This window comes from Ischnura elegans, chromosome 9 (assembly GCF_921293095.1).
Source record: "Ischnura elegans chromosome 9, ioIscEleg1.1, whole genome shotgun sequence".
Lineage (NCBI taxonomy): Eukaryota > Metazoa > Arthropoda > Insecta > Odonata > Coenagrionidae > Ischnura > Ischnura elegans.
This window is the reverse complement of record NC_060254.1, coordinates 96,902,668-96,929,100: the sequence shown is the minus strand read 5'-3', so window position 1 is coordinate 96,929,100 and position 26,433 is coordinate 96,902,668. Positions and strand designations below refer to the sequence as shown.

General features: G+C 37.2%; 2 protein-coding genes and 1 long non-coding RNA gene across 4 annotated transcripts in view; 2 read left to right on the top strand and 1 right to left on the bottom strand.

Moving 5' to 3' along the window:
• Positions 1-376: 376 nt before the first annotated feature.
• Positions 377-25,971, top strand: LOC124165598 (mRNA cap guanine-N7 methyltransferase). Its single transcript, XM_046543059.1, has 9 exons — positions 377-482; positions 563-615; positions 700-1,018; positions 3,341-3,597; positions 8,404-8,585; positions 10,807-10,983; positions 11,095-11,206; positions 16,194-16,329; positions 25,439-25,971. The coding sequence occupies exons 2-9, from the start codon at positions 574-576 to the stop codon at positions 25,474-25,476; spliced, it is 1,263 nt and encodes a 420-aa protein (XP_046399015.1). The 5' UTR covers positions 377-482; positions 563-573; the 3' UTR covers positions 25,477-25,971.
• Positions 25,634-26,080, bottom strand: LOC124165599. Its single transcript, XR_006866266.1, has 2 exons — positions 25,994-26,080; positions 25,634-25,922 (listed from the first exon to the last, which is right to left on the bottom strand). It is a non-coding gene; the product is annotated as an uncharacterized LOC124165599 (long non-coding RNA).
• The window catches only part of LOC124165596 (DNA topoisomerase 1), a 30,742-nt gene continuing 30,384 nt past the window's right edge, over positions 26,076-26,433 (top strand). For both annotated transcript variants that reach the window (XM_046543056.1, XM_046543055.1), the window contains exon 1: positions 26,076-26,211. In XM_046543056.1, coding sequence (XP_046399012.1) covers positions 26,155-26,211 — 57 coding nt within the window. In that variant the 5' untranslated portion in view covers positions 26,076-26,154. The remainder of the gene's footprint in view (positions 26,212-26,433) is intronic.

The following is a 26,433-nucleotide window of genomic DNA, read 5'->3' as shown; positions in this document are numbered from 1 at the left end:
AAATATTTGATTCTACATAATTATCAGTAATTCTCAGCGAATAAATTCCTATTGGGGTGAGATATTCCAGTTTTACGATGCTTCAAACAATTAGTAAGTGTATTATGAAGTCCAGTTGTATAGTTATAGTCTTTTCATTTCAGGGAATGTTTTTTTCTAGGGAGGTTTGGTCTATTGCAATTAAAATTACCACTTTTACATATTTGATATGTTGGTGTTAATTTGAGTTGTAATAAACCAAAACTCCTTGGAAAAAATATCCCCCTTAAAACTACTGGAATAAATGAAATAAGGCAAATTTTGATTTCCCGGTGACAACTAACGCCATCTATTGCTGCGTATGAGCACTAGGTCGGCCGGCCCACGAATTTAACAAACAGTCGACATTCCAGGCTGCTAACCATAGATCGTGTTTTGTTTTGTTTGAAGTATTCGAAAATATTTTCATCTCATACGATTTATAATTTAGTGGTATTAATAAGGTAACGTTGTTAACTATCTTATGTATATGCTCATTATAAATACTTGGTGTGTAATAAATGATATTTCTCTTGTTTTAAAGATAAAAGAGATATGAATGATTCTGATGGCACCACATCTCACGCGAGTGCCAAGGTGAGGCACAATTTTATATTATTAACTGGAGCAAATCCTAATAGAAGTTTGTTTTGCATGTGAAGTGTTTTAATTATGTTTTAGGATGAAGAAACCACTGGAAAGGTAAATTATGAGGCAGGAGATGCTAGGAGAGATGATGATACTTCAGCATCCAATTCCTCCAGCGCCATCGTGGGTCTTTCGATCGATGGTCCTAAAGTTTTGAAGCCCGCCGACGAAAATGTAGGTGCAGAAAATGGTAAAGATGTTGATGCCTCAACATCCAATCCCCCCTCCAGCGTGGTTCCTGTGATTGCTGGTCATTATAATGCTATAGAACCGAAGGGATTGGAGGCTAGATCCAAAAGTCGTATATTTTACATGAGAAATTTCAACAACTGGATTAAAAGTGTCACAATTGGTAAGTCAACCAGCGAATTGACCCAATAATTCTCTTAACCATTCCCTCGTAATTTTAGCGTGAGATTTTGTGTTGGAAACTGGTATGTATTGCATCGATGAATAAGCTGAGTATAATCACTAAATAATTAATATAAACCATTTATGTTTGTAAAAACTCCATTTAAGTTCGTTTTTTTTCCTCGGAAGCCTTCCACCTACCCCAAATTAAATTTTCGTGGTGCCCATGGAAAGGCCACCATTTTCTGAATTTTAGAAATTCATGTTTGCTGCCTAATCCTGGGTTACCCCACCTTCTCTTCTTCAAATGAACCGGTGGATTAAAACATTAAGTGATGAAACAGAATTGATTGAACTTGTTTTAAATTTTCTAATGCATATAATACTATTGGAAATTCTTGTATATATTCGGTTAGTTCAGGTACATTTTAAATACGAATTTTCATCATTTCAAGTATAGAGAATTGGAACCTAGCTGAATTTTTTGTCGTGATAGTATGTTTATTCAGGGAAGGGAGGTGGATAGTGATTTTGCTTGTGCTCTTAAGGAATTGGTTATTTATTTGTTGCTTGTGTCTCAAATGATAGAAATGATTTCATTTTCTGTAAAAACTGGGTGACAATTTCATTTCTATCATCCATATCAATTAACTCTGCTTACAAGCGACCAAAGTTCAATGTAGAAGTACCTGCAATGCTACGCACAAGATGAAACTCTGCTCACATTTAATTTTTATCTCTTATTCAATGTGTAAAATTATGCATAAAGAATTTTGAAATCATTGAAAATACAATCTTAGACCATACTTGAAGCTCGATGTGTTTGATGATGTCCATAATACCTTGAACCATGCTTAAGAGAATTTATTGGTAGAAAAAAAAATTCCGAAGACTTTGGTTGAATATTGTAGGAATAGAAGGAATAATAACTTTTCTATTTCCACATTGTAATTTATTGAGACCGACCATGGTTTAGTTAGAGCATAATATTGTCAAGGTGAAGAATTACAAGTAAATTGTCGAGTATATGTATCAGGAGGTTGGGTAGGGAAATTTCCGGAAGCTGTTGGTTAGGGGGAGGTAGGGGTTGGGTTTGGCATCGCTGTGGGTGGAGGGGTGGATGAGTAAGTGGGAAAGTGGAGGAGGGGGTAGCAAGAAGGGTAAAGGTGGTCATTAACGAGGTATAAGTCCCTGTGGCTTAAAATTTCGAGCTCTTCCCAGGCATTTAATCCCCATCCTTTCTTCTCAAAGTGAAGAATAGTTGGGGTGAAGTCACTTATTGTGCCCCATGTTGATAAGATGTTTTGCAAATTGTGAATGATCCTTCCCCTGTCCTTGACACATCTGATGCTTGCCAACTCTGATGGAAAAACTCCTCCCTGTTTGGCCGATGTAAATCGCGTCACAGTCGGCGTAATTGAGGCGATATATTCCGCTCCGTTCCTCCGGGATTTCCTTGTCCTTCAGTGATCCAAGCATGCTTTTTAGTGTGTGGTGGTTATTAAAGGCTGGCCTTATTAATTATAATTTGGTTGAATATGTAGTATGATTTCATTCATAAACCTTTTACCACCCTGTCATGTTTCTCACCGTCTCTCACTCCCCGTGTCTATCACTCTTGATGTCGATGACCATATTCACTCAACTTGCTACCTCATTGCCACTATTTATTATTGTAATGTGCAAGTCTTTTAATTGGCTTAGTATACTGAGCCATGGTAAGGATCCCTTTACATGAGAGTGGTTATACTTGTAGAGAGAGGCAAATCTGCTATATGATCTTACGAAATTGTGTGGTAGCTGTATTTGTTAAATTGTATTGCAAATCTGTTGCACAGCTTATTTTAACAGTGGTGGTAAGATTCAGAAGTACCACCTAGTGGCCTATGTCAATCTTGGATAAAATTCAATTGCAAGAATTAACTTTAGAGATTAACTGTTAACTTGGTGCTCAAGTTTGCTACTCTCATTCAGGGAATATAACTCAAGTCAAATACTTTTTCAATCCATCAAGACACAATGCACAAAAATCTGAAGTCATTGTTTTTTGACTCATATTTATGAAACTCTGTGAAAGTACCTTCATTAAAATTCCCAAAAACAATGGGGCATTTAAAAATACAGTTCACTCATATGCTGTAGAAGTTATGAAAAACTAACGCTTGCATAAAATGAATTTCTCATGCTCATATGAATGTAAGAATGACAATTATAAGAATGATTCATTCTGACAGCCTATTTGACCCCTTTTATAGTCATGAAGTAAAATTTGTTAATATTAGCAATTTGAGATTTATGAAATAGTGTCTCATTGACATTTCAGCTAAATATCTCACTCAAATCCAACACAAGAAGAGGTATGGGGATCCAGTGAAGGTTCTAGATTTAGGATGTGGCAAAGGTGGTGATTTGATCAAGTGGAAAGTTGGACGCATCACCCATTTGCTCTGTGCTGACGTGGCTGAGACTAGTATTGAACAGTGTAAGGAGAGATACTCTGATATGATGTCTAGGAATGATGGCAGGAGAGGGCCACCATGTATGTATACTGCTGAATTCATACATGCTGACTGTACTAAGGTGTGTTGGCCTAGCGTTACCCTAGATGTATAATGTATTCATGTTACTATATACAGTGCACTCAAGCTCATTATGTATACTGTTTGCCTTAGGTCACCGAAAAGGTTTTTCCTGAGTCCGAGAGTTTTTCTTTTTTGTAATTGAGAAATAGATTATTTGTGATTATCAGCATTTTACTTTCCCTTCATCAAAGATTTGCTTAATTTCCAGGCTTAGTAAGGTCTGAAATACATACATATTTTAGGCACCAAAATCAAAAATTTCATTCTCTATCATAGCATTTGTCACATGCATATTGTGAATGAGAATATTACTAAGCATTAGAAAGAATGCTGAACTCCACCCATAACACCTACCTGGAGAAACTATCTGCCAAACTCCTTCACACTCAGGATATTTTTATTAGAGAGACTTCTGATTATAAATAGTACACTGTGAGCTGCCTTAATAGGTAAGTGTCGGGAGGTGTTTTGAAAACAGCTGTAACACATAAAAAGGAAATGCTCTAATGAAGATCCACCTTGCATTTATTAAAGTCTTTGATTGTTTGGGTTGTTGTGTATTAATAAAAAAAATTAATTCCCATACCTATCCATTTGGCAAAACATCTCTCTTAATTTCTCATTTCTGTCAGACCTGGAAGTATATTGGGGTTCTAGTGCAATTTCCTCCGTGTCACTCCGAAAGGTATCTGTGCAGCCTTTGAGTCTCTGGCAGCTCCCAGCCTAATTCATGTAACATCTGTGTAGCACTTTCTGTGCGTCGGACTTATAGCATTCCCTTTTTACTCCATAACTTCACAAATTTAATTTACATATAAATATTAAACACAAATCAAATTAACACATAATAAATATGAAGAAATTCAGGGCAACAACACTTCCTGCAAATTCACAAATTTAGTTATTGCGAATTGCGTATGAAAGGTAGTCAAAGTGAAGGTCGGGAGGGACGATAACTTTTATTTTTACTTAACAAATGTAATTTTCACACTTGTGAAGATAAGTATACCGTCGTGATGGAGCCCAAAACCCAGGTCGCTGCGGTGGGAGTTAACCGTGCTAACCTCTGCACCAACTCACCCATATGATTAAAGGGTAGCTATTGTAATAAATAATAATAATTTATTTGTCCAAGGATCTGCAAGAAGATATAAGACACATCAAAAAAATGGAGAAGATTCATACAATTTAGTAGATTAGAAACATATATTTGAAAGGTTATGTACAAGTATGTATTTTCACATATAAAATATTTTCAAAACATGAAAATGAAGCACTAGATTGTGGAGTCCATCAGGTATTCCGTAACAGAATAATAGTTCCTTTCATGCAGAAATGCCTTCCACTTCCTTTTAAAAGATTCCAATGACTCACATTGATTTTTTAAATGGTGCGGGAGTTTATTGTATGTTCGGATTCCCATTTCTCGTGGACCTAATTCAGTTCTATTTGTCCTCACTATATTATAGTGAAGGCTTTGCCTATTTCTGGTTTCATAATTACGAAAACTGGAGTTAATTTCAAACATGTCCAGATTTTTACGCTTATATATTAGCAAAGGTAACAAATGGACACATAGGATCTTCAAAGTTTTAAAGATGGGGCTAGAGGAAGCATCATAAGGTTTTTTAATATAATTCTATGTACCCTTTTTTGTATTGTAAATATTTTGGATGCGTGATGTGATGAGCCCAAAAAAATTATGTTATATGACATCAAGGAATAAAAAGCACCATAGTGTACCGTAATTAAGATATGTGCATTAACAGAGTTTCGGAGGTGGCGTAAAAGGTAGCAAATAGAGCTGAGTTTATTGGCTAAATACTCAATATTCTTAACCCAGGATATATTACCACTTATATATGAACCTAGAAATTTAGTTGAAGTAACATTCTCAATGGACTTTTATCAATTTTAATTAAAATACTTTCCAGATGACTTTTACTACCTAATTGAACATTATGTCACTTTTCAGTGTTTAATTTCAGTTCATTATCAACGCACCAGAGAAGAATGATTTCATTTGCAGATTTAGAACTCATGATAAGGTCATTTTGTGATGGGGCAGAAAGTAAGATGTTTGTGTCATCAGTGTATATTATGACTTCAGCATTAGGAATATTGGAAAAGGATACTGGCAAATCCTTTATGTAGTATAGAAAAGGAACTGGGCCCAATATGGACCCTTGAGGTACACCAACAGAAGTGGTACTACTCTCCGAGTAATATCTATTACCCTTCATGGAGTGTGGCACAGCTTGTGTTCGATTGGTGAGGTAGGAGTGAAGCCATTTGTTAGCTATACCTCTCTCACCCAGATTATTAATTTTGTTGAGAAGGCATGAGAGATTAACATAATCAAAAGCCTTAGAAAAATCACAGAAGAATCCCATTGGTTTTTGTTTGTGGTCAAGAGAAGACAATAAGAAGTCAGTGGCTTGAAGTAAGGTAGTGGAAGTGGAACGTTTTTTTCAAAACCCGTGCTGATTGTAAGACAATTGGGCAAATTTTTCTAAGAATGATGTTAATTGGTTATAGAATATTTTTTTAAAGACTTTCGACAGAACATTTTGAAGTGCAATTGGTCTATAATTAGTTAAGTTATTAGAGCATCCTTTATTTTTATGAAGAGGGATGATTTTTAAATGTTTCAGAGAAGATGGGAAGATGCCTTGCCTGAGGGTTCATTAACAAGAAATAAGAGAGGTTCTTTTATATGCATTTCTTTCATTCTGCACTGATATATTTACTAAAAATGAGAAAAATTTTCACTCATTAGCCATGTGCATTTAATGATGGAAGGAAACACTTTTCAACAGCTTACTCACTTTAATAAGTTTAACCCTTTCGGTACTGATGACAAAAATATGCGACAGGATGTTTCTTGACCTGGGAGATGAGAGCCGAAAATTTTTGTTGGGGATTTTCCTACGCAGGTGAATTAATGCTGAAATTATATGTTTCCTTGTTCTCCACCTTTAATGACAGTCAAAGGTTTGCGAAGTCTTAGTTTCAGGACCCAACACAGCAGGACTTAGGCCATACCCTCGAAATCCTGGAGTAGGTACCCGGACCCCTCGTCTTATATTACCCCCCTTTGTGGTGAGGGACTTCGGTCATGCAATTGTTCCTTCAGTCCGTTTGCGAAATAAATATTTGTTCCTTTCTCAAAAAATATAAACTAAGAATTGGATAATTGTCTTTTGAGCAGTATTTACAATTTTTAAACAAAAGTCTTCCATAAATATTAACTCATATCTGGATTTCAGTGTAAACATCAACATGGAAATTGTTGATGCATTAAATCTGTTAACATTGACAGTAGAGTTCAGTTCAAAATTAGACATCTCAGAATAAAACCAGGAATTCGATTCAAAGTCTGCAATTTATAAGCATGCAGTAATTATCCATGTAGCTTATTCATATAAACAAAGCATGAGTTGTCCACGAACCAATGCTGCGGGTAGGGTTATAAACCCCTAAAGGCCAACTACCTACGTGCGGAGTCCGATATAATGCAGAGTCCCCGACCCTTGCAGAGGGGACAGAATGGTCTCTTGGGGCTCAGTCCAGCAAACATGCTAAGGAGAGAACTCCACCGTCTCGAAAAGGTTAAGTTTGTAACAATTATTATTGATGATGAGAGAAAGCAGTGAGTAAAGCGATAAAATACAACAATTCTGGTTGACGATGGGGAATGAACAGGATAAGAGTATTGTAATGAAAATTGTGGCGTGCGGGTGTACCCGTCATCGCTCCCGATGTTTTCGTCTTGAGAACTTGTGTGTGTGGGCAATCTTTGTAAATTTGTGAAGTAATAGACCATGTCGTCGCTCGACATGCATTTGACATTCCGAATGCCATAAAAAAATATGGCATTAAAAAAGGCGTAGCTAGGTACATGGTCTCCCCTCGTTTGGTCATGTGACAGAAAAAGATCCATTTCTTGAATTCCTGACTTTGCTCACTCAAAAATATAGTTTGCTTAGGGAGTTGATATTTCTTCTTCCTGTATCTTTCACGTATCAAAATATTTATCTAGTTGTGTAATTGATTTATTTATTCCTGTATCACCAAAAACAGCACCATTGGCATTTTACACCAGGGCTTTTAACTGAACAGTCAAACGTACACGAACATCAATGCCTATATAGTGGTAACCTATGCAGGTGGGTTCCTGGGACCTTTAGCATGGCAGGCAAGGACTATACCTCACCACCACTGATGGCGGCTGTTATCATTATTCTAAGTCAGTTAGAATGAAAATATTAATCATGCATGAAATATTTACATTTAATGTGTTTATAAATAACTTCAATGTCTTTCTTTTACTATAACGCTTCAAAATGGATCATGATATTTAAAGTTTTCATATCCCCTTTAATTTCAATTTTAATCCAGTGTAAGTCCTGTGTTTTAATTCATTTTCCTCACAGGTTAGGGACTCTGATGAAGGAATATGTGATGGTTCCAATTGTCTGATGACAATATGTATATGGATCACAGTTAGTGGTCCAAATATTTCTTTTGGCCACTTAAGTTTTAGCACCTCGGACTCATGAAATGTACCTTTAAGAATCACCAAATGCCAATTAAGATATTGTTTTAAGTTTGAACTGCAAGTGAGAATGAATTATCTAAAAATTCAATGTACACTAACTTTTTTATATTTGTGGACAAATTTGGTCTTTCTTATTATATATAACGATTAATTTATTTTTTTAGATAAACCTTTTATAGGAAATATTCTTATGGAATTCACTTTTTAGTGTTAAACTTGAGTACCTCATTGTTTTCCATGCAGGAGAGGCTTCGTTCAAAGTACAAAGATCCATCAATAAAACTAGACCTTGTTAGTTGTCAATTTGCTTTCCACTACTGCTTTGAGAGCCTGCAGCAAGCTGATATGATGGTTCGCAATGCAGCTGAGAGTCTAAGCATTGGAGGGTTCTTCATTGGTACTATTCCTGATGCAAACGAGATTGTGTGAGTTTATGTGCTCATTTGGTGTTATTACATTTATGGTATTAATTATTGTGAGCCGTGATACTTTTGCATGCTTTATTAACACTTTTGCTGCCAGCAAAGTAGGGTTCATTGCGACCTCGGAGGATATTTTGCTTTATATAATACTGAAATAACATTGAATGCTAATTAAAATTATTGATGTACTTTTTAGTGCTATATTTCCACAGGTGCTTAGTCCACAGGTTTTTTTGATGAAAGCTTTTTTCCATACACAAGAGGCATCTTCACGTCAAATTGGCATTACTGCTATCTTGCTCGGAATGTATAGTAGCTGTTCTTATTGTCCAGGGTTTATATTCCAGGAATGATTTCAGTAATGCTGCTTTAGCTCAAAGACACCACCTTTCATGTGGGAGAAGTATTGTAAATAAAGATAAACCTTTAATGATGGTCTGGGAAGTGTTAAATGATATAAAATGCATGTATGCAATTTAGCATTAGCTAATCATGCTAAATTGACTCTCTGTAAGTAGAAGTGTTATTTTATTGATTGCTTAAATAGTTTATTTCTTCCGTCTGATAAATTTTTATCCACACTTGCTCTCAATGTACCATATTTGATGCTTTTAAGAGGTGCCCTTTATCTCCAGAATAATCACTTATCAAGCAATCACTTATGGACCTTATGACCCAAGGTGAAACTTTCCCATGGCTAATGTAATGCCACATACACCACATTCAAATGTCTCTGCTAATCTACTTTGAAAATTCTCATAATGTGCCTTAATTCTCATGCGAGTGAAATTGAAAGTTTTGATGTGTGCATTATTCATATAAAACTCAGGAGAGTAATAATTTTAAAATTTTTCTCTCTTAATTTTTTAAGTTGTAAAAGAATTATACCATATTATAATTGATTGGCAGAAGTTCCTTCTGAGTTGCTCTTCAACCATCTTGCATGCATTTTCATCCCTTTTTCACTGGTATTATTTTAAATGCCAGTCAGTATTTTATATATTCAAATCAAATCATATTTTAAAAATCTGATTAAGACTTTTCATAAAGGCTTCAAAACTTGTGAAGTATAAAGACCTAAAAAAATTCCAAGAAGTGCCATCTGAGAATTTGATATTAAATCATACTTCATTTCCTTACAGGATAGACCCCTACATCTCACCTTATCATTTTGAGGTTGTTGACTTGTGATAATATTTGCTCTGGTAGTTTGTTAATTGTCTTTCTTACTGACAGCTACTTATTCCTTTAACCCTTTCACTGCTGTGGACGTACCTAGTACGTCCGCACGGCAGACTGCGGTGGACGTACTTTTTCTTCCTCCGTGCCATGCGGTCAGCACTTTCGCTGAAGCACTTCGAAGGGACCCACTAATCCAGGACCCTTTCCTCGACGAATTCACCCACGCAAGACCGTCTCATCGGCCCTACCAGCCCTACCTCCGGAAAAGTGACCGCTCTGACTGCAATTTGAAAATCAATCAATCAATCCGATCATCGAAATATGATTGTTTTCATCACACTCCTGCCAATCAAGCAATCAAGTACGTCTTTGAACCGTGTTTCTGCGATGAAAAATAATGATTTTGTTAACTTTGATATAATGGCCATTTTCCGGTGGTCTGCAGCCACGTTTTGTTGCAAAGTTAACAAAATCGTTATTTTTTATCACAGAAACACGGTTCAAAGACGTACTTGATTGCTTGATTGGCAGGAGTGCGATGAAAACAATCATATTTCGATGATCGGATTAATTGATTGATTTTCAAATTGCAGTCAGAGCGGTCACTTTTCCGGAGGTAGGGCCCCCTCTGGTAGGGCCGATGAGACGGTCCTGCGAGGGTGAGTTCTTTGAGGATAGGGTCGGGGATTAGTGACCCTTCGGAGGGTGCACCACACCCATCCTGGAAGTACCTGCTCCATGGGTCCAGGAAACGCATTTTAACATTTTCGCCGCATGTGAGGAGAAGGTTTCCGGAGATTTAACAGCAGTGAAAGGGTTAACCTTCAGCCTGTTTTCAAAGTAAGCTTCCAGTAAAAAATCAAATTCCAATTATGTACTGGACTTCCTCTTTTTCTTGATGGAAACCTATCAATATGAAACGGCCAAAAAAGCAATTCAAACTTGTTCACTTTAGTGTTGCAAACATGGAGTTGTAATTCATTGTAATCTAGACTTTGAATCAGCGTTAATTGAATCTCAGACTAATTTTATGTTTTTACAGGAAAAGGCTAACCCTGAGTGATGCTAACGGTTTTGGGAATTCCGTCTACAATGTTACATTTGAGTGTCCAACTGAACCACTCTCATCCATTCCTCTATTTGGTGCAAAATATTACTTCCACCTGGAAGAAGTTGTCAGTTGCCCAGAGTTTTTAGTTCATTTTCCTACTTTTGTGAGGTGAGATTCTTTAAATATTTATTGAGCTAGCCTAAGAATTTGATGCATTGGAAAACTACTGTCATGAATTGTAAATTTATGTATTTTTTATTTGTATACTTCTTTTTCTAGACTTGCAGAAAGGCATGGCTTGAAATTGGTATCCAAGCAATCTTTTGCTGAAATCTACAAAGAGAACTGTACAAGTAGTCGTTTTTTATTACAGAAAATGACAGCTTTGGAGGTGAGTCCTAGAGTTAAGAAACTCATTCAAATATGTGGTGATATAATCCTGGTTAATGGCTTAGCAAGGATTATGTGAAAATTCATTCAGCATGCAGAAATAATGCATATCTTAATTTATGAATGAAACCTGCATTCAATGCCTACCATTAACGACTTCAGTTTATTGGTTCACTCATTCAAATTACCATCTCTAGAATTAAAAATTAGCTAGAATGAATTTATATCATCGTGTATGACATGATGGCAATCAAAGAAATGACTAATGTGACCATTCAGATTCTTCTCGTAGATCTGATAGATTTGTAGCCTGGGTAAGCAAGAACTCAGATTGCTTCTCAGACCAGTCTGTCTAAGGTGTTACATTAACTGTGCCGTGCTGAGCCATTCAGGAGCCCTATCCACTAAGCATTCTCTCGGATAGTTCATGGTTGGTTCTTGGAAAGATGTCATAATTTCAGACTAAGCTGTCCACTAAGGTCTATCTGAACTTTCCGTCCGAGGGCGACTGAAATGATGGAGGGTCTCAGAAAATAACTTTCCACTTCAAAGGTGAATTACCTTTGTTACACAAAAAATATCTGTGCTTTTTAAAAGTTTCTTCCTGTTATTTTTGGGTCCCTCATACAATTACACTCTATATGGCAGAGCCGGCCTTAGGGCGGGGCGACTGCCCCGGGCCCCGCGCTTTGGGGGGCCCCGCGTTCGTGAAAAAAAAATTCAAATATACGATAGTTTGAAAACGCAACTTCAACTATTACTGTATTGTTAAGTCCGTGCTAGACAAAAAATAATATTATGAAAAAGGAATAATAATGCAGTAATTTAAAGTAAAAAGCGCGCTTTTTATGTTTATTTTATGTTATAATTTTATGAATAAATATAATTATAAATTTTATTTGTATTATACTATTTTGAACTCAACTGCGTGATGGTATCATAACGGCGTAATTACGAAGTCTGAATTTGGGAGGGGAACACATACTTAGCCAGAGAGTGGTAGGGATTCAAAATGCTCGAGTTTGTAGATGGGGTATAGAGTTTAATATTTTAAGTGAAGGGCCCCGCACTGAAGGTTCGCCCCTAGCCCCGCACCTGCTAGCGCCGTCCCTGCTATATGGAATCACCCAGAAGGTTGTCTATCCACTGCATTCTGGTGGGTCACAAGCAGTGACGTCATGCCAAAATTAGCAGTGCCAGAACACAATTTCCTTAACTTTTTTTAGAAGTGTGTGTGTTTTTAATACTTATTAGTAATTATTTATGTTTTATTGCATTTTTTATTTTGGTTACAAATGTTTGTATTAGAAAAATAATTAGGCACCAAAATTGTTAAAAGTGGTTTTTTAGTATTACATATTTTATTAACCAGTACCAGAACGGCATTCCGGTACCTTGTGGCACCATGACACCTCTGGTCACTACGTGGAATTGGAGTATCAGGCTCCCTTACCTGAGCACCATTGTCACTGCTCACCAGCCGACTAGCGTGATGGCATCTAATGTTTTATAATTTTATTTTAAAATAAAAATACTTTTGAATGCTTATAAAAAATGACAAAAATGATTATCCAAAAATTCTTGCCATTCAGGTTGGAAATAAAAACTCTGAATCATGTACAGGTTTCTCCTTAAGGCCAGTAACTTAAACCTTAATGGATTGTAATGGGTATTGAAACTCTGAGCATAACAACTTTGATCAGAAACACAATATCAGGGATATTTTCACAATAACCAGTATACATTTTCTGCCAGTGGCCTCAAGAGTCAGGAGGAGGAATATTTTCATTGCTTGGGTTGAAAAAAATATCACCATGATGCGTTTAAAGGCATCAACTCTTTCAGCTGGTTTCGCCCGTAGCTTTATTTAATTCCTAACTCCGTACATAACCATCCTTTTCCCATAATTTTTAGTACACATACCATGCCAGTATTGCAAATTACTTTTGTCTTCTTACCAGCTTCTGCAGCACCACTTTTGCGGTAAAAATATTCCATAACTTACCAACTGGCACATCACTTTCTGATTCCGTTCTGATTCCTTTTTTTCCAGTAACACTGATGCATTGATTCGAAAGTTTTTCTCCATCGCACCTTTGGTAATCGTCCTTTCTTATGCATTGTAGGGCACCTTTTATTCTCCTTTCACCTCTGGAATGCCATCAAAACGTTTCCCTTCCGTCACTCTTTTCATCTGGGGGAACAAAAAGAAATATGCAAGGTGCGGGACCTGGTGAGTGGAGTGGGTGAAAAAGTGGTGTCCTTCGGTGTTTTGCCAAAAACTGTTTGATCAGGAGTCAATAAGAGGGGGATGAATTTTGCCGCTATTCATCTCATTTATGAATCTTTTGCTAAAATGCCTTGCATAGAACTCTATGAAAGATCAGATTGTTTAGCAAGTTCATCAATAGTATGCCTTCTATCAATTAGGGCATGAATTATTTTCATCATTTCTAGATAAAGAAGGCTGATCTGGACATTGAATGTCTTCTATCCATATGTTGCAAATCGCAAGTACCAATCGTACACTTGATTTCTTTTCATGGTGTGTTATTTGTAAGCTGTAGACCACATATTAAACGTGTCCAGCTCACTTTTACAGAGTAGAAATCGAAATTTCAGCACTGCACACTGCTCTCAAACATCACTCATTTCCAATATCAAAGAGGTCAAAAAATTCTTAGAACATAAACTGTCTCAGGGTCTAACTACAACCATCTAAAGCCTTGCATTTTTGCTTGCTGACTCAGAAAGGGTGAATTAATACCCCTGAAGTGAGAGAATCTCAAACTGAAAGTGGCATGCACAGTGGTTTCCCACTGGCTATTTTAGGGTCCCCCTTTCATAGATCGTTTTATGAAATCAGAAATCATCGTTCCATTTTTTTTGGTGAACTCGTGCAACTACAGTACACTCCCGATTACCCGGGCTAATGTTGGGGAGAGACGGCTCGAATAATTGGGAAACACGGATAATCCAAACTTTTACTAAAATGTGTTGTAATATTCATAATTTACTTAAAACAAACAATATATTATTATTTATTCAGTTATTATGTTATCTAAGAGTGTTTCCCAGACTAATTGAGAGCTCTCTTCGCCAGTTTGCGATCTTTTTAGCGGCAATAACATGGTTGTACTCATATTATTAATGCTCCATGCAAGGCCTGGTTTCGAAAACCAAACATCCGTGGCTGTGTAATCACGGATACAGAAAAGTGGTTTGCACAAATGCTTCAAAGCCACTGCTCGACGTCAGAAACTACACTGTCAGTCAATACCCCACGTAGTCGCGTCTCGCACAATTTGCCCGTATCCGTGTGTATCCGTGATCAAGGAGTGTGGTCCCACTCTGGGAGGCTTGGAAAACGGAACACAGTGCTCCCAAGAATGCAGCTAGCACATCATCGCTTCCGTTTTACGAAGGGGATTCTTACGGAAATAATAATCCCCGCTTATCCTGGCATTAATGCAGTAATTCAGATGATTTTGCATCAGATTCTATTTTTTTATTGATATCGCAGAAAAAATTGAGCGAGAGTGCAAATCATGCACGGATTATCCGCAACCCGGATAAACCACAGCCGGATAATCGGGAGTCTGCTGTACCTCACCGTGGTGCCAGTAGGGTAGTTTCCTTCATCAAAGAAAACGAAAGGCATTGATTGCGATTCGTTACCCACCATTAGTGTATTCATAATATGCAAATTATTTGGCTTTAGAAAACCCCAGTTTAGAAGAATGGCAATGGTCAATTTTAACTGCATTTGAAAAAGGCCAGATTGGCACCCATGCGATGCCACTCCACGTGACGTCACAGGGACCTAGTTTCTGTACGAGTAGATAGGAGTTTTACCTCGTCTGAGATTACCAATGCATGCATGAGGCACAGAAGTCAGGGACACATCTCTTAATAATCACCTATTAAAACTCCCTATGGTCGGAAAGGTTCCTTCGTTTGATAGGGTATTAATAATCCTAATTTAAGCCAAGCACTACCCGCAAGCAGGGTACTCTGCTACCTGCTAGCAGCCTGCATCGCAGTGAAGCACATACCCTCGCCCCAAGGTCACTTCACACGGCGACAGTGGGAACCAGAATGACGTCACGCGGAGTTTTCCCAGCATTCATACTTACCCATCGCGTTTTCGCACGCTTGAAATTTTTCACTTTTCATTTAATTGCAAAAAATAGATATCATCATTTAAAAGTCTACAAGCGTGTAATGAGTACCCCAGGAGTAATAACCTTTCGATTTAGACAATAAAAAAACAATGGGAAACCACCCTATTATCTTGGCTTGTGGCTTCCATTAGCTCCAATTACTAATCTGATGCAGTCCCAGACAGCCCTTGAATCTTCTTCCCATTTGCTGTCTGGAAACCTGTTTGATGCAGTTGTGATTAGTTGTGCTTAGGTAGATATTAACGGAGGTAACTATTAATGGTGGGCACTGTGCCAATTTTATCTGCTGTGCAAATTGGTCACAGCCATGGAAACTTGGCATTCAGTCATCATGAAAACAAAGTAACGATTAATTTACAAGTGCTCTTCCTTGGCATCAAATTTTTAGCGATTCCCATGAGTTACAATTTTGAGAAAGCACAGCACCACAGCTTGGTCCAATTGTATGTTTCAGCTTGTGTTCCCCTACAATACTTGTATCTTACGACCAATCTACTGTCCCTTCTTCAACATTCTTCACAACATTCTACGATGTATTTTTTATTTAGGTCTGACCCATCCACAATGGTGAAATTTTGTAATAACAAAAGTTTCCCTATACTTTCACGTGTGTATATTTTGTTGGGACTGAAAACAATAGTTCATGATTGTAAAATTTTGATGTAACCATGTTTTTTATACTTTGGTTCTATTTTAGATGTGAAAGTCATTGACCTTTGGAAAACATTTAATTTTTAACTGTGTCGAAACTTGTGTTTTGAGTATATTTTTACCCTAAATGTACCTCATTTTCTCTTTTCCTAGACATACCCACCCATGAAAGGCTACGATCTTCTGGGAGACCCTGATTACTCCTATGCACACGCCAAATCATTTTTGAGTGAGCAGCAAAGATCTGATTCTGTTGGAACATTATCCAAGGATGAGTGGGAAGCATCATGTGGGTATTTTATGCTATAATTCTACAATTAGTAATCTTTTCTTGCGGTGGGTCTTTAGACTGGCCAAAATTTATAAGTATCAAAATTTTATGGGATATTTTGGTTTTTATGTGAGGTTGTATGGAGAAAAACTATAAACTTTGTTACCTGTCAATCACCTGACAAATTCAAACTTCAAGAAATATCCTCGTGAAGGCCACCACAGTCATTGCATATGTACAGGCACTTTCAAAAGTCAGTCCCCATGGCCAGCACAGGCAACTACGGTTATTGCCAAGCTTGAACTTCAGGTATTGCTTTGCCTTCTGTGCCCTGAAAGGGCACTTAGCAGTTTGACTTACACTCAGCGTCCGCATAAGTCCTTCCAAGGCATTCTTCACTATTCCGAAATTCTTCCCGACTTCCTCACTCTCGGTGCCAGAACACAAGGCGAAGCATAAGTTCTCAGTCACATAATTCTCACCCTGATTGTTGGTGAGATAGATGGTCTGAGTAGTCTGCCTTGTACTCAAAAATACCAAGATGTGTCTGCGCCGCAACGCACGTATAAAGAAGAAACAAAAATCGGAATTATGTCTGAAAGAGTATTCTAAAAGTTACCTACAAAATAACCTTCTAGATTATCTCTTTAACATATTATGTATTTCCAAACACCGTAGATGCCTATCGCTCTATTTTTAAGTATTTTAGACTCTGATTGGCGCATCCATTATTCATAAGCATTTTCTTGGGAAATATATTATCTTACATTAGATTATCTCTTTATGTATTTCCAAACACCGTAGATGCCTATTGCTCTATTTTTAAGTATTTTAGACTCTCTGATTGGCGCATCCATTATTCATAAGCATTTTCTTGGGAAATATATTATCTTACATTATTCTTTGTGCCTCATCACACGAGAAATAAAAAATACTAATGTGCATTCAATGGTTTTCGGCTCAACTTTGTGGAAATTAATACCGAAAATGAAAAGGAGACTTCGTTGCTTTCCACAGATTTATTTCGTCCGTACGACATGTTTCAACCACAGAGGTCATTATCAAGTACCTGATAATGACCTCTGTGTACTGTCCTCTACTTGATAATGACCTCTATGGTCGAAACATGTCGTACAGACGAAATAAATCTGTGGAAAGCAACGAAGTCTCCTTTTCATTTTCGTGAATAGTAATGTGCTAAATTATTATGGTTATTTCGGTATGATATTTATTCCAGTCGTTCCTAACATTCCCATAAGCAAATATTTAAATAATGCTCATTATATTCCAGGTGTAAGAAAAAACCCACATGTTCATGTTCATCGAAAGTTCGAATGTCTTAATAGTTATCACAAATATATTTTTGATGGTTAAAAAACCATCCCAAGCATTACTTATATGACTTGTTTGCCTATTTCTTATAATTTTAGGGCACATTTAGTAAATCTTTTATTTTTGCCCCTATCAATTAGAGGTCAAACGAAGTCTTTCATTTTTTTCGTTTCTTTTTCTGTGCTAAAATTAGTCGTAATCGGTGCCTGGTGATATCATGCATGTCAGTGTCCCCCACATTATTATATATAAGTGGTTTCACATCAATAATAGAATTTGCACTCACATAATGAATACCTTGAGTCATTATTATGGGTGAACAAATACTGATCATATTCCTACTTGCACAAAATTACCAATGCATAACTTTCATCCAAATAAAAATATACTATTTAGGGTATCTGATGACTATTTCTGCACAATCAATACAAACTGTGTTTATTAGCAGCCAAATATACTGCTCTGAATGTAGGACGTAACAGTGCTGAAACTTAGACAACGACGAAAGAGGATGAAAAACGAAAAAAGAGACGAAAAAGAATGAAAGCATCCAAGATGTGAGTATAAAAAAGAACGGAAAAGGTGAGATGGACAGAGAGGAAAAGAAATGATGAAGTGCTATTCATCGGGGAGGGATTTGAGGTTAGGGAGGAGGGGAAGGATGAAAGTAAGGAAATGGATAGAATGAAAGGGCATAATGCGAATAGGTGTTGCTGTTAAGTAAAGTAATAAGTTCAAGTAGGGAGGGGCACAGGTAGGGTGATTGGTAAAATCTTCCATGTAATCCAAAATTATCGTGATACCTTTAATAATAATCAAATATACTCACATTTTCATTTCAGAAGGGCAGGTAAACTATGTTTTTCATTGACCACAATAAATGGCTGACATACAATCATAATGCCACGCTGATGTTGCTCGCTCTGTATTTCTTAAAAAAACACTGGACAATACTAATGTACGATTATTCCTCAGCAAGAAAAGGACAACACTTACTATGATGCATTGTGGTCTAAAAGCCTGCCATTTTACTCAATGCCCATGAATTATATTTATCCTAAAAGCAATTTAAAGCAATCCTATTGCACATCTGAAAAATATAATGCAAAAATTATCTCCTCTCATTAAACGATTGCCTTATCGGTAGTTTTTTTTCCAGATAAAAAATTAAAATCCTGTAAATAGAAAAGTCTTATTTTCTAATTATGGGATGGGAATAAGTTGCTGTATTCAAAATGTAGACACCACTTGTATTCCGAATAAACTTAAGCTTCAGGAGTACCTAACTACTATTTCACTTGTAAACATTGAAAAATAGCTGAAAATCCTTCGCCGCCAATACAGGTGAAGCAAGCGTGGATGATAGCCATGACGCAAAAGGCAACATTAACATTGACGTATATATTTATGTATTTTTCTCAAGACAATGTGGAGAAAAAAATATTGGAGTAGTATGATCAAAATGCTCGGAAAACTTTATTTGCACCATGTGTGCTGTATAAGTTTACCAAACAACTCAGACATTCCTCTCTCTTCCTCAAACGATGGGTTGCTCGCAGGAAAGATTCTTGAATTCTTAACTGCGCTCTTAGATGGTGGATCTTGTTTGGCTGTGGGGGAGGGTTCACAGGGCCTCCTAGCTCTGAATTCATGCTTGGGGCTCTTGGTGAGGGTTAAAGTAGTCAAGTTGTACCATTTGCACTACTCGATCAAGTCAAATCGATCCCCAGTGGACAAGGTACGTATAAGCAATACGCGAAGGTTGACTTCAGAGAATAACAGAGATGGCTGCGCAGGGTATGTGGACCGACTTTTGAAAGTGACTACCTTGATAAGTGAAGGGTAAGCTTGTGGGACCCTCTATTAGAGGACGCTGAATGTCGCTTTCACAGAAATGGAGCCTTTATTATCCTAGTTTCATAAAATAAGATCACTCTCAGTGATTCAAAGTGAAGATATTTTGTTGGTGAGGGTAGAGCTAACCCAGGATTAAGTCATGGGCTGGTAAAAGTCGCACGTTCAGGGTTGGAAGACCAATTTCTTTGTCTTGGCCACCTCATGTCTCGAGGATAAGATATCTGAATGAATGAATGCAATACTTGATGCTGAATTTTCATGAAATCATTAATCCAGAACGGCATTCTTTGCCCACTTTTTTGTGCAAATTGAAATTTTATTTGTGTTGAAAGGTTTCTCATAATTTTAAAATCTTAATTTCCACTTGACTGATAATCCAAAGAAGTTAAACGAAAGTTAGATGATTGGTGCTATTCTATGTTGGATTGGATCGTAGAAGTGAGGTTACTGAGAACATTTTGGGATCGAGTGTGGATGCAAGAAAATTGAGGAATCATCCTGCCTATTGTTATGTTTAAATCAGTAAAATATTTCGGTACTCAATAGCGCTTCGATTCCGTAAATGCCAGAAACTTAAGATGGATGCTAGTGACAGGGGAGAATTTACAGCTAATGTAACAGTGGTGGATATATGTAGGGGCTATGGGGGCATGCACCCTGCAACCCCCTCTACGGGGCCGCCTGAATTGCCGAATATTGCAGAATCACAATTGCAACTTTTTCTATCATAAGATGGCTTTTTTTATGTACATGTACGATCAATTTAAATGAAAATTTCTTAATCTTTGCATGTAACTTGATTATTTTTCATTGCTATAAAAGTACAAGTAGCTCAAGATATCTTGTGTGCCTCCCTTTTGAGTTTTTTCTGTATCCATTACTGTACAGTCCAGCCAGCGAGAGTTGTCCAATGGCACTTAAAAAGGAGGGGCGGAGAACCCTACACCAACATGGTTTGCAACCAATTTTTGCAACCAGCCTGTTAGTAATTCTATTTACTGCAAGACATTGTCATTAAGACCTTTATTGTGAAGTATGTTTCTGCTGACCATCCTCCTTTTGAAGTCAGCTCTGCATGTTTGCTCATGCATATGATGTATCTCTTCAAATCGTCTTAATATGTGCCTTACTTATCCAAGTTATAGTTAATAACATTCATTTATAATAAATAATCTAACGAAAGAGGCATACAAAGACTAGAAACTAGCATTAGTGGTTCTAATTCATCTTCTATCAATGAGGTGCAATGCCATGATTTAGCTATCACCAGCTCTCTCTGCCATGTAAAGAATTGGTGGTGAAATGTGTTATTCATGTTGGTCAAAAGTTACAAAATAGCTTCAACCAAGGTGATGTCAATATATTGAGGGAAGTGTAATAATTCCAGTAATTGTGGGATTATGAAATTGAAAGAATCAAGCTGCAGAGTGCGAATTCAGCCATTAAATACGTAAATCCACTGGCACAATTGAGGCTCAATCCTGTATCTCCAAAGTGCTAACCACATGTGCTATCATCTACTCATATTCTTTCAGGAAGAACTGCCATGGATTTCAAAGATTGTACTGGTGGTATACAAACTCCTGTAAATGTTCTAAGTTTTTCTTTTCTTTTCAAATTTAGATTTAATTTTTCATGACAGTCCTTATTTATAAATATTTTTGTTGATTGAAGTAATGAAGGTCATATTCAATCACGCATGCTATGTTAGCACTAAGGCTTAAAAATTTCGTTCCTATTGCTTTTGCATGTAAGTTTTTTGGGTAGCTCATTGTGGCAGACTTGGTATCCATTAATTAAATAATGTTGTAGAAATTATTTATCTTCGAACTACTTCTACTCTTTCTCTTTCACTATTTCAGTAATTTCTAGGGGTTTATAATTAGTGTGGTAAGGGATGAATATCATGAGTTGGCTTCTTTTGTTTGACCCTTTGCTCCTTGGACAATAAATGTAATTAGTTTCAGCATTGTGGTGCCTGTGCATCTCCCTGTCCAGGTTGAGATTTTGACGCTGGAGATGTCAGCCACTTTCCTTTGTGCAGCCATTTGTTTTTCAGTTTATGAACTTCAGCTCTTTGACACCTCTCCCTGGTTTCAAAAGAATTTACAGATTAAAGAGTGTGGATGGGGTGTTAAATGTTGTTATCACATGATTTATGATGAATGTTTGTAGGTGTATGAAATACTGCCCTACAGCCAGGGGCGCTGCTAGGAATTAAGGCTAGGGGGCGTTTAGGTGCAACTAATACCGTGGTGTGTGGGGGTATGGAATACCCACCAGGATAAGTGGTAGTTGCGAAATTAACAAATTGCGGAATTTTAAGATAAATGGTCCAAAATGGTGAGTTTTACGGCTTTCTGAGGGATATTTTATGAATCCTTGCACTATTATAATGGTAATATCAATCGAATTAAGTAAACTGGATTAAACTTAAAATTTCTATGAGCTCTAGGGGGGGGGGGGGGTTTATCCCCCAAAACCCCCCCCTCGCTGCGCCACTACCTACAGCAACTCAAGTCACTGCTGGTAACCGTATTTGGGCAAATCGTAAACATTATTTCAAGTTCACTGAAGCATTATTAGAAACTTATTTTGACTAACTATTCTTTGGGGAGGATTGATTTTCAGTCTTGATCTTTGAGTTAATAACTTGTGAGGTTGCTTCACATCACACGAACAGTGGTGAGTTCCATCAAAATGGTGGCAATCTAAAAAACTACTACATATGTATACTAATTGTTATAAAATATACTCTGATGGATCGGCTAATACACGAGAGAAAGTAAATTGAAGTTCTGGAGGTGGATTTATTATCTAGCGTGAGCTGCACAATTCATGTGGTTTTAAACATTTCACTTATCCCATGTACATTTCCCCTTAAATGATTTAGTAATGAAAATGTTGCTGGAGAGGGGAAAGTTGTTCAAATTTCCCTCCTACTGGTACTATAGAAAATATCATAACTCCATTTCCAAACTGCAGAAAAAGTGGCAATACTTTTGCTGAAGTACCTAAAATACTTTTCCATTCGTAGCAATACTTTTGAATTTGACTGTACGCATGAAATGTTTCATTTTGCATATTTGAAAATATTCATTGTTTTTTTCTGTTTTTGCTCAGATTATATTGACCCTATTCACCACACTTAAATTGCTGCCTGTTGAAGCACCTCAGATAACTGTGTAATCTTCTTATTGCTCTCCCAGATATCATCCTAAGTAGATCCCTAGTGGCAGTTTATCTCATCAATCACTGGTTTACTATCAAAACTAGCCAATAAAGAGCAAAACATTGAATTTGATGAGGCAAGTGTCAGATTTGGTGCAGTTTTTCCTTCGGCATGTCCCAGCAATTTTGTCCAAAGCACCCTCATATCCTTTCCATATGGGGTGGAGAGTTGGAGGGGTGGGTTATTGTTAAACAATTGTTTTTGTATCAGATCCTCATCCCGGACTGTGTTAGGTGTCGTTTTTATGTAAAAACAAGCTTGGTGGTAATGGTGGTAAGATTTAAATTTCTCTTTAATCACTAGGTGTAGGGAAATTTATCTCATGGAAGGGTAGCAGGTGAGGGCATAATTCCACCTATGATATACCTGTAATGTAGCTCTTTCCCAAAAACTTGATCCCATGGATCTTGGTGTTGGTGGAGTTAAGTCCTATGGAACATGTTTCAGAATGGAAGGGAGGCAGAAGTGATTGACTGCAGCAAAGAAGTCAAGAGTGGAAGCATTCAAAATGAGGTGCTAATGAATAATGATGAAGGTAAAATGGATAGTCTGAGTGAGCAATGAGGGAGTCTTCAGATGAGTGGGAGGAAAGAGAAGCCTGCAGAAATCTTTAAAAATAAGGCAGGACAACTTAAACAGCCACATCGTGAGGCTTCATGGCATGATGAAATCAGTTATAGAAGGGCAAGTGGATGGGATGAAAAGAGAGGGACAATTGACGTTATTTAGGGCAGGTTATCAAGGATTATGGAAGAGAAGAAATGTATAAATAGGAAAAGATTAGCAGAGGATAGGAGAGTGAAGTGGAGAGCTGTATCAAACCAATCTTCTTTCTCTCCTTATATTTCACCTTCTCCATTCCCAAGTATCAAATTTTACGGTTGCCTCTCATCCCTCTTTTGGAGCCATGCTTTTACACTGTTAAGTGCTCTGCTCAATATCAGACTCTTTATTAGCCTTTTCTTTATACTGGTGCACAATTTTCCGCTCATCAACCTATTTCTATACATAAAAGATCTATTAGCAACTGCTATTCTATTCCTTATGGCCTCTGCTGCATACTGCTGTGCCTGTTTTCCTGTAATAGTTAATTTACTCCACATGTTCAAGCTAGTGACCATCTACTTTGATGCTAAGCCCCAAGTTCTTTGGTCTTAAGGCTTAATCAAACTACATGACTTTGATCTTCCTGCGATCAATTTCTATGCTTTATTGCTTGCAATTTTTACCAAAAACGTCTACTAGTGGCTGAAATCCAAAATAGCATATCAATTCCTATCCACTGCCTAATCTCTTGGATTTGAACTTCAATCTCATCATTTTAACTTCTACATCTAACTGCTCCCAGGCAATCCTTCCATATCTCTGGAATTCTAATTAAACAACAGTGGTGAAAGGGGAGAGACTAGTTTAACGCCTTGAACTATGGTTGCCCATTTGGGTCACACACTGGTTGATAGCTCTGCTTATAGTAATTCGGAATTACTCTCCCCAATGCAAGCCTCGAGGTCATTTAGAGTGCTCCCACAATTCTACTGCAACAATGTTGTTGTCCAAGAGAATGGTGACCCCTCTATGCTTTCGTGTCTCACTCACAATGAAAATTTTATTTCTCAAAAATATACCTAATAAAAACGGCAATGACGGTAATACTCAAATTTAAGTGTGCATTGTTTTTTTAACTGGATGTTACGAGTGAGTGAAAGGGAAATTGGTGTGATGTCAGCCTTTTAAAGTATCCAAGTATGTATCCTCATTTTTTTTGTCTAGTGTGTGTGTTAAGAAAATTTTACCAGGCCTCCGCATTAGGAATGTTGTTTAGTAATTCATTAATAACCCGTAAGTGACCCAAATTCCCTCCTCTGAAAGAGGAAGGGCTGCTTTGTGGGTGGACAGAGGGGGCAAGCCATTTTGTCAGTTCTCTGCAGAGGAAGATAAAGGAACTGTTTCTCAGAAGCGGTAACTTTCCATGGAAATGGATTCAACTCGGTTGAACAAAGGCCAAACAAAGTGCTGTGGCCATGGCTTTAAAATGAGCTACTGGCTGAATTGCAGTGATTCAGTTACTTTCTCTGTATTCTTGTTGTGGTAGCAAGGTGTAGCTGTTTAAATGGGCCCTGTAATTGATGAGAAACTGTATTCTGCGAATACTTTTATTGTCCAGCATACCATACCCTTGAGGGGGGGGGGGGTGCAAAAGAGAGAAAAGATATCTCTGCCTTTACTTTAATTGTTATAGTTAAAATAATCAAGTCACATGCAGAGTTTAAGTAAGTTTAATTTAAACTGATTATACTCAGATACAAGACAATACAATTGTATGATATAAGATATAAAAAAGTTACAATTGAGGTTCCGCAATGTGGGTGGCCCAGCAAGGGAGGGCACGCACCCCCCATATGTAACCACCACTGTGCCTAGATGTGTCTGTGGGAGAACTTGGCTGCCTTAAAATGAGAGCATGAATGTAGAGGTTAGTCTGCCTCTCTCCTCAAAGAAGAACTTTCTTACATTTGAGTGTTAGTGAAGCATATGAACTCTCTTGAACGTTGATGCATCCACTGTGATCTCAAGTAATTTAAGCCATAAATTTTTGTGGACTCCTGGTAATAGATCCCATATTGGTACTGAGAATTCTGATTTGACTTAGTAATGGAACCGAAATCTTTCTTGGGTTTTACGTTTTGTTTTTTTTTTTTGTTTCAGCTGTCTACTTAGCCTTCGCCTTTCAGAAGGTTGGGTAAGGAGTGAAGTGCATCTGCATCTTTTTTATCAGGCTCAGCTTTCGAAGACAAGCATCAGTGTCGCATGTGTTTTTGTTGGAAATATAATGAAGCCGAATTATGTGGTTGCTGTTGAGGATGTGTTATTTTGATGATGAGACTATTTGTTTTTGCCGAAAAAAAACATTCCTTGGCTTGTTTTTAATGGAAATTGTCTATTCTCAACTTTCGAAGTTCTTGTGATGTGCTGCCGAAATTTAGCCCAAAACTTGGGTTTCCAGTGTTTTTCACGAACAATGATATTGAAATTTTTATCATGTTTGGATTAGTACGTGTTTAAAGAGGATTGGACTATTATTTATATTTTTATAAGCTTTTTTTGTTTTGGGATTTGGACTTCCGTGTTTGATGTGCTTTCATTCTCTTCTGATGATAGTTTTGCCGTATTTCTTGACTTATGGAATGATCTGAAATTGGAAAATATATAAATATTATCCATGTTTAATGGATAGTAAATGTTTGGTTTTATTACCCTCACCTTGACATCCAGCTGACACCTTTTTCGAACATGGAAATTTGACACAAATTTCCGTAACATGCGAGAGGTGAACAAGTGACGCATGCGCAGCAACTCATTTGTGGCACTTAGATTTTAAACGGCATCCGTCGCCATCTCATACCTACGTAGCGAAGTAGGTAATGACCAGTTCAATGATGGAGAGCATGCATTCTGCGGAGAGATCTGAAAATATATCGGTAAGTCGTTACTTCCTTAGCTATTTGTTGAATTCTTTCACAATTAGTTCTTACAGATGAGTATTAAGTGCAATTATGATATGAGCCGTGCAGCTGATTACTCGATGAAAATTTTCTAAGTCCCAATATGGCGTCTGGAGACTAAGTCCCACGTACGAGTACACTGCTCGACTACATGAAGTATTTTTAATTTATTTTATCATAGCTTATTAAAATGATTTA

Bases quoted from the DNA above. Each gene is read 5' to 3' on its own strand.
- LOC124165598 (XM_046543059.1), top strand. From the start codon at position 574: ATGAATGATTCTGATGGCACCACATCTCACGCGAGTGCCAAG. The intron at 1,019-3,340 runs GTAAGTCAACCA...TTGACATTTCAG, and splicing joins GATTAAAAGTGTCACAATTG to CTAAATATCTCACTCAAATC. The intron at 3,598-8,403 runs GTGTGTTGGCCT...TTTTCCATGCAG, and splicing joins TACATGCTGACTGTACTAAG to GAGAGGCTTCGTTCAAAGTA.